This window comes from Balaenoptera acutorostrata, chromosome 1 (genome assembly GCF_949987535.1).
Source record: "Balaenoptera acutorostrata chromosome 1, mBalAcu1.1, whole genome shotgun sequence".
Lineage (NCBI taxonomy): Eukaryota > Metazoa > Chordata > Mammalia > Artiodactyla > Balaenopteridae > Balaenoptera > Balaenoptera acutorostrata.
In genome coordinates, this window is record NC_080064.1 from 171,459,894 (window position 1) to 171,473,489 (window position 13,596).

Below are 13,596 nucleotides of genomic sequence, written 5' to 3' on the forward strand. Positions count from 1 at the left end.
AACTGGAGACTCAAGGAAAGTTTTCTGGAGAAGTTTTGACAATGGTATGATATCTGAAGGGTGAAAAAGAGTAAGCTAGATGGGAAGGGCATGCCAAGAAGAGAGAACATCATGAGAAAATTCACAGAGGCATGAAGCAGCATGGTGCCTGCCAGAGACTTTTAGGCAATTCAGCGTTACTAAAGGTTGAAGCACAAGGCAAAGAATGCCAGAAGATGAAGCTAGAACTGTTCACAGCAGCCAAAATATGGAAACAACCTAAATGTCCATCAAAAGATGAATGGATAAAGAAGATGTAGGGGCTTCCCTGGTGGCGCAGTGGTTGAGAATCTGCCTGCCAATGCAGGGGACACGGGTTCGAGCCCTGGTCTGGGCTCAAAGATCCCACATGCCACGGAGCAACTAGGCCCACATGCCACGGAGCAACTAGGCCCGTGAGCCACAACTACTGAGCCTGCGCGTCTGGAGCCTGTGCTCCGCAACAAGAGAGGCCACGATAGTGAGAGGTCCGCGCACCGCGATGAAGAGTGGCCCCCACTTGCCACAACTAGAGAAAAGCCCTCGCACAGAAACGAAGACCCAACACAGCCAAAAATAAATAAATAAATTAAAAAAAAAAAAAAAGAAGATGTGGTACATATATACAATGGAATGCTACTCAGCCATAAAAAAGAATGAAATAATGCCATTTGCAGCAACATGGATGCAAATAGAGATTATCATACTAAGTAAAGTAAGTCAGAAAGAGAAAGACAAATACCATATGATATCACTTATATGTGGAATCTAAAGTGTGACACAAATGAACCTATCTACAAAACAGAAACAGACTCACAGACATAGAGAACAGACTTGTGGTTACCAAGGGGGAGGAGGGAGGGAGAGGGATGGACTGGGACTCTGGGGTTGGTAGATGCAAACTATTACATATAGAATGGATAAACAACAAGGTCCTAACGTATAGCACAGGGAACTATATTCAATATCCTGTGATAAACCATAATGAAAAAGAATATAAAAAAAGAATGTCTGTATGTGTGTAACTGAGTAACTTTGTGTACAGCAGAGATTGGCACAGCATTGTAAATCAACTATACTTCAATAAAAAAAATTTTTTTTTAAAAAGGAAGAAGCTAGAGAGTTAAATAAGGGTCTGAAAAGCAAAGCATGCAATGCTAATAAGCTTGAGCTTGATTCTGTAGGTAGGGAAAAATCTCCTAAGATTTGATTGCATTCAAAGTAGTCTCGCAGAGCAATGAAGGAGGGTGGTACTAATTTCCTATGGAGAAATTGGAGACAGTATGTAGACTATAGATCACTGACTTATGATATAAAATATTGTTATTCTTTGGAAAGAAGTGCTAATCTAATTGACACTTTGTTCTTTCACAGATAGCTTTTAAAAAACTTGAATGATATTTGACCAAGATTTCAAAAATCAAATTACATTTACATCCCTGAAGATCACTGAAAACCTTTGATTTCTTAACTGAGGGGAGGGGTTGGAATGGACGGGGATGAGAAGAGACATGGAAAGAAATGGCTCAGAAATTTTCTACTTTAAAAAAAATCTCCTAGATCTTTGATTGACCACACATGCCAAAATTTCTAATAAAAAGCATATTTTAATATAATTTTTTGAATTCTCAAGAAAAGCCCCTTAAGAAGGAAAAATGATGAAAAATGAAGATGGAAATGAAGTACTCTTTGAATGGTTTTAGTTTTTTAGAAATAATCTGCTTGCTTCTTCAACTGCTAGGTCATAAACTAGGCTAAAAGCTAAAAGTCATGTAGGCTGCCATCCAAGTCCCAGTCCCGTGGCAAACGAAGATGGTTTGGTTCAATATTGACAAGCTATTCCTAATCTAGGCAGAAAGGCAGTATAATTCGAGGCCAGGTAGATGGATTTGTGGAGTCATATAGTCCTTTGTTTGAGTCCGAGCTTTGTGACATTAGACCAGTTACTTTGGTTACTTAACTGCTGTGTACCGTAATTTAAACACCTGAAAATAGACATAACAACACCTGCCTTGTGTGGCTATCATAAAATTGAAATAATATAATGTAAAGAAAGTACTTGATACAGTACCTGGCATATCATAGCCATGTAATCATCAATAAATACTAATTATTACTATATAACTATTTCAATTGTTTTTCCAAAGAAAGCATTAAGAAACTTTGAAAATATGTATTCAAATCTGCCAACAGCTTTGGCAAGATTTACCATCAGCATGGTAATAGGCTCATTAAAAGGAGTTCAGAAAAAAAAGAAGATAATATCTCTTGATCTGTTTATATTCAAGATATTCTAAATAGTTTTATTTACCTCAAAACTCTCAATACAACACCATGCATAGGTTGCTGAAATGCCTCAATTCACCTACACAAGTAAAAAGTGGGGGCAACAATTCTGTAACAACAAAATAATACAGAAGACTAACATTAAAATAGATATCAAGGTCACCTGACACATCTGTAACAACCATTTCAATATTAGCATTATGTTTTAGCTCATGTGAATGTTTAAACAAAAACCTCTCTACAACTTTATCCTTTCTATAGTCTGTATATCTGTAGTTTTCTTTAGCAAGTTTCCTTTGTTCACATGGCAAAGCATGTGAGCGTTTACCATCATTTCCTTCCCCTTTTGCATTACTCACTTCTCTTGCCCTCTGATTCACTTGTCTGCCTAATTTCCTTTCTTATTTCACTTCCCCATCTTCCACTTCTTTCCATTGTATAAATATTGAAGACTATGAATAACTGAGTCACTATTCACTGTATATTTGGAGGAAAAGCAAAAGAACATACTTATTTTAAAAATGAACTTACTTCTAAGTACTTTCTATATGGCTATATCATTTTCAAATTGACACCAAAATAATAAGAAACTAAGATGAAATTTTTAAGTACTAATATTAATAATATAATAATATAAGCTGGATTAACTACATCCCATAGCAAAAGAGTAAAAAACATTTTTAAGGTAAAAGTATCTCTGACAATTCATAAAGAGATATTAAGCTTAAACATTATTTAAATATCATCATAAAAATTTTATGTCACAGAATTATAGAGATCATCTAATTCTCTGTTCCTCAAAATGTGGTCCACTGATACTAGACTCACTTTGGCAACTTGCTAATAATTCATATTTTTAACTCAAAGTCTTAGCCCAGACCAACTGAATCAGACCCTCAGGGAATGAAGCCCAGGATCTGCACTGTCAGCAAGTATCCCAAGTGACTGTCATTCACATTAAAGATTAAGAACTGCTAATATTGGTGAATTTCTCAAATGCCAATAAATAAACAGAGGACTCATGAGGTTTCATGCTTGAAAGTCCCATAAAATTACTTGTTCAACACCCAGCTTGTTAGGGACAATGGGAAGATTAACATTTTGAATCTTGGACCCTCAGGTCTGTGTTCTTCCTGCTACACCATGCTAATTAGACTTACTGGAACTCAAAGTTCAAAGAAAATTTAGAGAAATACAACAGAAATCTAAGCTACAGTTCTGAACAGTTGCTGGATTTAACCAAGTCCTTCCTATATTACATACTTCCTGCTTTCAGACCTGCTCTTTCCATATGGAAAAAACATAAATGGTATGCTCGGAAAGGAAACCGGAGTGGCTATTAGGCATCACTACATCATTTCATTTGAGGATTCATTCCACCAATAAATTAAAATAGTGAATTTTAATTTTTGAGGCCCCAAGTGAATACCAGCATAGCACTTCTGCCAAACTTCCAGAAAAAAATCTAAGCAGTTAAGAAGGCAGGGGGAAAGGGTAGGAGGCAACATTCAAACTATGTATTTTAGTTTAATCATTTAAATAAATGCTCACAGATGCATCCAGAAGTGTTTGTTCCCTCATTGCTTCCTCTTGCCTTTGAGATTTCAGCTCTTGTTGGAGCCTTTCATTTTCAAGCACAATTACTTGTACCCTATTTTTCATTCCAGAGAGTTCCTCCTATAAAAAACAGAAACAAATACCAAATACATTAAGCATTTTTTTTCTTTTATTTTAAGAAATGCCACTTGTGGACAGCGTACATTAAGCAATTTTAAGTAGTGCTTTTTTTTGTTGATTACTAGATGATCCAGTATGATATAAAGCATGGAAGACTGATGTTGTCTATCCATTTTTGGAAATATTATAATTACATCTAGACAAGCAAAGAAACTCAAGCATTAGCTGACAAAGAGAAGGCTGAGGGAAGATAGTAGAGGACCTGCTAATGGCCATATCACAGGACTGTGTGGCTTCTGAGAATTTTTTGCAGGCTTACAGAAATGCTTTAATTAAAGGGTTTATCTAAAAGACTTTTAAGAATGAGGTAGACTGCTGAAAAATAAGGTAAGATATATTATTATTCTTGCTCCAATGCCAATAACTTGTTGAAAATTGACAGAGGACTACATAGATAATAGAGGACGCTGAGATAGAAAGGCAAGGAAAGTTACAGTGAATATCTATGACCTGAGATAGAAAGGCAAGGAAAGTTACAATGAATATCTATGAACTGCTAGCCAGATGGAAGGAAATTATGAGTGAAATAGTTTGGTGGAGAGTTGTTAAAGAGTGTTTCCTTGGCCGTGCAGGGCATAATATAAAGAACTACCAGTATATAGCAATTAGAAAAGCTATCAAGTTGCATCTCACCCTGAAAAAATGTGAAAAATATTGATATATTGATGGTACAATACTTAACTTAATCTTCATTACCAGTATAATTGTGCAATTGTTTTTATTATACTGCTTGTGCAAAAAACTATCACACAATATATGAAAATTCCATTCAATTATTTTATTCAGAAACAAAATCAAAGCTGTAATTGAAAACTGTAATTAAACAAACATTGCATACTTCCAGTTGTTGGTCTGACATATAAGCAGCTTAGAAGACATCACTCCCATTTTCACAATAAGAAAAAAAGCTGAACAAACTGAAAAATCAACCACTCTTCTTAGATCCATCAGAGAATTAAGGTCACAGGGAAAACTATTATCCCTCAAAATGGAAAGACAGACACACACTCCTGAGAACCACAACCTACCAGAGCAGAAACTTCTGGGGGGACCAGTGCCAGGGTAGAAAAATATATCAATAAAGTAATTGATGAAATGCTGGAAGCTTAGTGCAGACCAGTTTGAGTTAAAAACTCCAGAAGGACCCAGTCTCTGGGGGGAGGTGTCTCCTACACTTTTATATGACATTACCAGGTTCTTACAGCAAAGACTACAGAACCCCTCCCACCCCGCTTCCTCCAGTAGGATAGGAAAAGTAAACAAAAACCATTCTGTTCTTTTTAACCAGGCCTGCCTCAAGAGAAACTATCTTACCAGAGCCTAAAAAAACCTTTTTTTTTTTCAGAACCTAAGTGACCTGGGGGAAGGGAAAAAAACAAACTCCAGCTTCCTAGTCTTGCCATCTCACTTAAGGGGAGGGGGAGACTGAGAAACACTTGTGAAGGACATAGCCAAGGGGCACACATAGCCAAGGGGCACAGGGTCACTAAAAGACTGAGACCTAATCATAGGACTACAAAATGCTACCCATACTCCCATACCCTACCACCACATCAAAAGGGCTCTTATATCATAACAAGGGAATACACTAAAAGAACTGCACATCTCAGAGTGTATTTAAGAAGAATTCTCGAGGGGAGGAGAGAAGATGGCGGAAGAGTAAGACGCGGAGATCACCTTCCTCCCCACAAATACATCAGAAATACATCTACACGTGGAACTGCTCCTATAGAACACCCACCGAACGCTGGCAGAAGACGTCAGGCCTCCCAAAAGGCAAGAAACTCCCCACGTACTTGGGTAGGGCAAAAGAAAAAAGAAATAACAGAGACAAAAGAATAGGGACGGGACCTGCACCAGTGGGAGGGAGCCGTGAAGGAGGAAAGGTTTCCACACACTAGGAAGCCCCTTCACGGCGGAGACTGCGGGTGGCAGAGCGGGGAAGCTTCGGAGCCATGGAGGAGAGCGCAGCAACAGGGGTGCGGAGGGCAAAGCGGAGAGATTCCCACACGGAGGATCGGTGCTGACCAGCACTCACCAGCCCGAGAGGCTTGTCTGCTCAGCCACCGGGGCGGGCGGGGGATGGGAACTGAGGCTCGGGGCTTCAGTCTGATTGCAGGGAGAGGACTGGGGTTGGCGGCGTGAACACAGCCTGAAGGGGTTAGCGCACCACGGCTAGCTGGGAGGGAGTCCGGGAAAAGGTCTGGAGCTGCCGAACAGGCAAGAGACTTTTTCTTGCCTCTTTGTTTCCTGGTGCGCGAGGAGAAGAGATTCAGAGCGCCGCCTAAATGAGCTCCAGAGACAGGCGCGAGCTGCGGCTATCAGCGCGGACCCCAGAGACGGGCATGAAACGCTAAGGCTGCTGCTGCAGCCACCAAGAAGCCTATGTGCAAGCACAGGTCACTATCCACACAGCCCCTCCCGGGAGACTGTGCAGCCTGCCGCTTCCAGGCTCCCGTGATCCAGGGACAACTTCCCTGGGAGAACACACGGCGCACCTCAGGCTGCTGCAACGTCACGCAGGCCTCTGCCGCCGCAGGCTCGCCCCGCATCCGTACCCTTCCCTCCCCCCGGCCTGAGTGAGCCAGAGCCCCAGAAGCAGCTGCTCCTTTAACCCCATTCCTCCTGAGCCGTCTGAGCGAAGAACAGAGGCCCTCAGGCGACCTACACAAAAAGGCAGGTCCAAATGCAAAGCTGAAACCCAGGAGCTGTGCGAACAAAGAAGAGAAAGGGAAATTTCTCCCAGCAGCCTCAGAAGCAGAGGATTAAAGCTCCACAAACAACTTGATGTACCTGCATCTGTTGAATACTTGAATACACAACGAATCATCCCAAATTGAGGAGGTGGACTTTGGGAGCAAGATATATTATTTTTTCCCTTTTCCTCTTTTTGTGAGTGTGTATGTGTATGCTTCTGTGTGAGATTTTGTCTGTATAGCTTTGCTTTAACCATTTGTCCCAGGGTTCTACCTGTCCATTTTTTGTTTGTTTTTTTTTTTTTACTTAAAAAAATTTTTTTTTCTTAATAATTATTTTTTATTTTTTTATTTTAATAACTTTATTTTATTTTACCCCCTTTCTTTTTATTCTTTCTATTTTTTCTCCCTTTTATTCTGAGCCGTGTGGATGAAAGGCTCTTGGTGCTCCAGCCAGGCATCAGGGCTGTGCCTCTGAGGTGGGAGAGCCAACTTCAGGACACTAGTCCACAAGAGGCCTCCCAGCTCCACGTAATACCAAACGGCGAAAATCTCTCAGAGATCTCCATCTCAACATCAAGACCCAGCTTCACTCAACGACCAGCAAGCTACAGTGCTGGACACCCTATGCCAAACAACTAGCAAGACAGGAACACAGCCCCGTCCATTAGCAGAGAGGCTGCCTAAAATCATAATAAGGCCACAGACACCCCAAAACACACCACCAGATGTGGACGTGCCCACCAGACAGACAAGATCCAACCTCACCCACCAGAACTCAGGCACTAGTCCCCTCCACCAGGAAGCCTACACAACCCATTGAACCAACCTTAGCCACTGGGGACAGATACTAAAAACAACAGAAACTATGAACCTGCAGCCTGCAAAAAGGAGACCCCAAACACAGTAAGATAAGCAAAATGAGAAGACGGAAAAACACACAGCAGATGAAGGAGAAAGGTAAAAACACACCAGACCTAACAAATGAAGAGGAAATAGGCAGTCTACCTGAAAAAGAATTCAGAATAATGATAGTAAAGATGATCCAAAATCTTGGAAATAGAATAGACAAAATGCAAGAAACAATTAACAAGGATGTAGAAGAACTAAAGAGGAACCAAGCAACGATGAAAAACACAATAAATGAAACTAAAAATACTCCAGAAGGGATCAATAGCAGAATAACTGAGGCAGGAGAAAGGATAAGTGACCTGGAAGATGAAATAGTGGAAATAACTACTGCAGAGCAGAATGAAGAAAAAAGAATGAAAAGAACTGAGGACAGTCTCAGAGACCTCTGGGACAACATTAAACGCACCAACATTCGAATTATAGGGGTCCCAGAAGAAGAAGAGAAAAAGAAAGAGACTGAGAAAATATTTGAAAACATTATAGTTGAAAACTTCCCTAATATGGGAAAGGAAATAGCTAATTAAGTCCTGGGATCACAGAGAGTCCCACACAGGATAAATCCGAGGAAAAACACGCCAAGACACATATTAATCAAACTATCAAAAATTAAATATAAAGAAAACATATGAAAAGCAGCAAGGGAAAAACAACAAATAACACACAAGGGAATCCCCATAAGGTTAACAGCTGATCTTTCAGCAGAAACTCTGCAAGCCAGAAGGGAGTGGCAGGACATATTTAAAGTGATGAAGGAGAAAAACCTACAACCAAGATTACTCTATCCAGCAAGGATCGCCTTCAGATTTGATGGAGAAATTAAAACCTTTACAGACAAGCAAAAGCTGAGACTTCAGCACCACCAACCAGCGTTACAACAAATGCTAAAGGAACTTTTCTAGGCAAAAAACACTAGAGAAGGAAAACACCTACAATAACAAATGCAAAACATTTAAGAAAATGGGAATAGGAACATACATATCGATAATTACCTTAAATGTAAATGGATTAAATGCTCCAACCGAAAGACGCAGACTGCCTGAATATATACAAAAACGAGACCCGTATATATGCTGTCTACAAGAGACACACTTCACCTAGGGACACATACAGACTGAAAGTGAGGGGATGGAAAAAGATATTCCATGCAAATGGAAATCAAAAGAAAGCTGGAGTAGCAATTCTCATATCAGAAAAAATAAACTTTAAAATAAAGAATATTACAAGAGACAAAGAAGGATACTACATAATGATCAAGGGATCGATTCAAGAAGAAGATATAACAACTGTAAATATTTATGCACCCAACATAGGAGCACCTCAATACATAAGGCAAATACTAACAGCCATAAAAGGGGAAATCGACAGTAACACAATCACAGTAGGGGACTTTAACACCCCACTTTCACCAATGGACAGATCATCCAAAATGAAAATAAATAAGGAAACAAGCTTTAAATGATACATTAAACAAGATGGACTTCATTGATATTTATAGGACATTCCACCCAAAAACAACAGAATACACATTTTTCTCAAGTGCTCATGGAACATTCTCCAGGATAGATCATATCTTGGGTCACAAATCAAGCCTTGGTAAATTTAAGAAAATTGACATCGTATCAAGTATCTTTTCCGACCACAACGTTATGAGATTAGATATCAATTACAGGAAAAGATCTGTAAAAAATACAAACACATGGAGGCTACACAATACACTACTTAATAACGAAGTGATCACTGATGAAATTAAAGGGGAAATCAAAAAATACCTAGAAACAAATGACAATGGAGACACGACGACCCAAAACATATGGGATGCAGCAAAAGCAGTGCTAAGAGGGAAGTTTGTAGCAATACAAGCCTACCTCAAGAAACAGGAAACATCTCGAATAAACAACCTAACCTTGCACCTGAAGCAATTAGAGAAAGAAGAACAAAAAAACCCCAAAGTTAGCAGAAGGAAAGAAATCATAAAGATCAGATCAGAAATAAATGAAAAAGAAATGAAGGAAACAATAGCAAAGAACAAAAAAACTAAAAGATGGTTCTTTGAGAAGATAAACAAAATTGATAAACCATTAGCCAGACTCATCAAGAAAAAAAGGGAGAAGACTCAAATCAATAGAATTAGACATGAAAAAGGAGAAGTAACCACTGACACTGCAGAAATACAAACGATCATGAGAGATTACTACAAGCAACTATATGCCAATAAAATGGACAACCTGGAAGAAATGGAAAAATTCTTAGAAATGCACAACCTGCCGAGACTGAACCAGGAAGAAATAGAAAATATGAACAGACCGATCACAAGCACTGAAATTGAAACTGTGATTAAAAATCTTCCAACAAACAAAAGCCCAGGATCAGATGGCTTCACAGGCAAATTCTATCAAACATTTAGAGAAGAGCTAACACCTATCCTTCTCAAACTCTTCCAAAATATAGCAGAGGGAGGAACACTCCCAAACTCATTCTACGAGGCCACCATCACCCTGATACCAAAACCAGACAAAGATGTCACAAAGAAAGTAAACCACAGGCCAATATCACTGATGAACATAGATGCAAAAATCCTCAACAAAATACTAGCAAACAGAATCCAACAGCACATTAAAAGGATCATACACCATGATCAAGTGGGGTTTACTGTAGGAATGGAATGATTCTTCAATATACGCAAATCAATCAACATGATACATCATATTAACAAATTGAAGGAGAAAAACCATATGATCATCCCAATAGATGCAGAGAAAGCTTTTGACAAATTCAACACCCTTTTATGATAAAAGCCCTCCAGAAAGTAGGCATAGAGGGAACTTTCCTCAACATAATAAAGGCCATATATGACAAACCCACAGCCAACATCGTTCTCAATGGTGAAAAACTGAAACCATTTCCACTAAGATCAGGAACAAGACAAGGTTGCCCACTCTCACCACTATTATTCAACATAGTTTTGGAAGTTTTAGCCACAGCAATCAGAGAAGACAAAGAAATAAAAGGAATCCAAATCGGAAAAGAAGAAGTAAAGCTGTCACTGTTTGCAGATGACATGATACTATACATAGAGAATCCTAAAGATGCTACCAGAAAACTACTAGAGCTAATCAATGAATTTGGTAAAGTAGCAGGATACAAAATTAATGCACAGAAATCTCTTGCATTCCTATACACTAATGATGAGAAATCTGAAAGTGAAATTAAGAAAACACTCCCATTTACCATTGCAACAAAAAGAATAAAATATCTAGGAATAAACCTACGTAAGGAGACAAAAGACCTGTATGCAGAAAATTATAAGACACTGATGAAAGGAATTAAAGATGATACAAATAGATGGAGAGATATACCATGTTCTTGGATTGGAAGAATCAACATTGTGAAAATGACTCTACCACCCAAAGCAATCTACAGATTCAATGCAATCCCTATCAAACTACCACTGGCATTTTTCACAGAACTAGAACAAAAAATTTCACAATTTGTATGGAAACACAAAAGACCCCAAACAGCCAAAGCAATCTTGAGAACGAAAAATGGAGCTGGAGGAATCGGGCTCCCTGACTTAAGACTATACTGCAAAACTACACTAATCAAGACAGTATGGTACTGGCACAAAAACAGAAACATAGATCAATGGAACGGGACAGAAAGCCCAGAGATAAACCCATGCACATATGGTCACTTTATCTTTGATAAAGGAGGCAAGCATATACAGTGGAGAAAGATAGCCTCTTCAATAAGTGGTGCTGGGAAAACTGGACAGGTACATGTAAAAGTATGAAATTAGAACACTCCCTAACACCTTACACAAAAATAAACTCAAAATGGACTAAAGACCTAAATGTAAGGCCAGACACTATCAAACTCTTAGAGGAAAACATAGGCAGAACACTGTATGACATAAATCACAGCAAGATCCTTTTTGACCCAGCTCCTAGAGAAATGGAAATAAAAACACAAATAAACAAATGGGACCTAATGAAACTTAAAAGCTTTTGCACAGCAGAGGAAACCATAAACAAGACCAAAAGACAACCCTCAGAATGGGAGAAAATATTTGCAAATGAAGCAACTGACAAAGGATTAATCTCCAAGGTTTACAAGCAGCTCATGCAGCTCAGTAACAAAAAAAACAAACAACCCAATCCAAAAATGGGCAGAAGACCTAAATACATATTTCTCCAAAGAAGATATACAGATGGCCAACAAACACATGAAAGAATGCTCAACATCATTAATCATTAGAGAAATGCAAATCAAAACTACAATGAGATATCATCTCCCACCGGTCTGCATGGCCATCATCCAAAAATCTAGAAACAATAAATGCTGGAGAGGGTGTGGAGAAAAGGGAACACTCTTGCACTGTTGGTGGGAATGTAAATTGATACAGCCACTATGGAGAACAGTATGGAGGTTCCTTAAAAAACTAAAAATAGAACTACCATACGACCCAGCAATCCCACTACTGGGCATATACCCTGAGAAAACCATAATTCAAAGAGTCATGTACCAAAATGTTCATTGCAGCTCTATTTACAATAGCCAGGACATGGAAGCAACCTAAATGTCCATCATCAGACGAATGGATAAAGAAGATGTGGCACATATATACAATGGAATATTACTCAGCCATAAAAAGAAACGAAATGGAGTTATTTGTAGTGAGGTGGATGGAGTTAGAGTCTGTCATACAGAGTGAAGTAAGTCAGAAAGAGAAAAACAAATACAGTATGCTAACACATATATATGGAATCTAAGGGGAAAAAAAAAGGTCATGAAGAACCTAGTGGCAAGATGGGAATAAAGACACAGACCTACTAGAGAATGGACTTGAGGATATAGGGAGGGGGAAGGGTAAGATGTGACAAAGTGAGAGAGTGGCATGGACATATATACACTACCAAATGTAAAATAGATAGCTAGTGGGAAGCAACCGCATAGCACAGGGAGATCAGCTCTGTGCTTTGTGACCACCTAGAGGGGTGGGAGGGAGGGAGATGCAAGAGGGAAGAGGTATGGGAACGTATGTATACGTATAACTGATTCACTTTGTTATAAAGCAGAAAGTAACACACCATTGTAAAGCAATTATACTGCAATAAAGATGTTAAAAAAAAAAAAAAACAGAAAGCACCAGGCCCAACATTGGTTCACTGGTGAATTCTGTTAAACATTTAAGGAACAAATGAGACCAATTCTGTAAAATATCTTCTATAAAATACCAGAGGAAATACTTCCTCACTTATTCTATGAAGTCAGCATTACCCTACTACCCAAACCGGGGAAGACACTATAGGAATGAATAACTACAGATCAAAATATCTCATGAATAGAGATGCAAAAATCCTCATCAAAATATTAGTGAATCAAATCCCACAATGTATAAAAAGAATTATACAACAGGACCAAATGGAATTTAATCTACCTATGCAAGTCTGGCTCAATATTTCAAAATCAAATAACATAATTCAACAAGCTAGAAAAAAAATCATATGATCATATCAATAGATGCAAAAAAAGCAAGTAACAATATCCAGGAGCCATTCAAGGTCAAAACCTCAGTGAACTAGGAATAAAGGAAATACATCTTCAGTTTAATAAAGAACATCTACAAATAACCCACAGCTAACATTGTACTTCATGGTGAGACAATAGATGGTTTCCTACTAAGATCAAGAATAAGACAATGATGTCACCTCTCATCATTTCTATTCAACATCATATTAGAAGTCCTAGGTAATACAATAAGGCAAGAAAAGAAAATAAAAGCTATACAAGAAGAAATTTTTTTAAAAGACAGCTGTATTTGTCGCAGATGACATTATTGTCTATGAAGAAAATCTCAAAGAATCAAAAAAAAACTGCTAAGATAAGTGATTATAGCAAGGTTGCAGATTACAACGTTAATATACAAAAGCCAATTGTTTTCTTACAT

The 13,596-nt window shown here is 38.6% G+C and overlaps 1 protein-coding gene across 5 annotated transcripts in view; it reads right to left on the reverse strand.

The window, feature by feature from the left end:
* Positions 1–13,596, reverse strand: part of SDCCAG8 (SHH signaling and ciliogenesis regulator SDCCAG8) — a 261,877-nt gene that overhangs the window by 219,216 nt on the left and 29,065 nt on the right. For all 5 annotated transcript variants that reach the window (XR_009008858.1, XM_007182438.3, XM_028166594.2 and 2 more), the window contains exon 5: positions 3,856–3,981. Coding sequence is in view for 4 of the 5 variants with exons in the window: in XM_007182438.3 (XP_007182500.2) it covers positions 3,856–3,981 (126 nt within the window). In the remaining variant the exon portion in view is untranslated. The remainder of the gene's footprint in view (positions 1–3,855; positions 3,982–13,596) is intronic.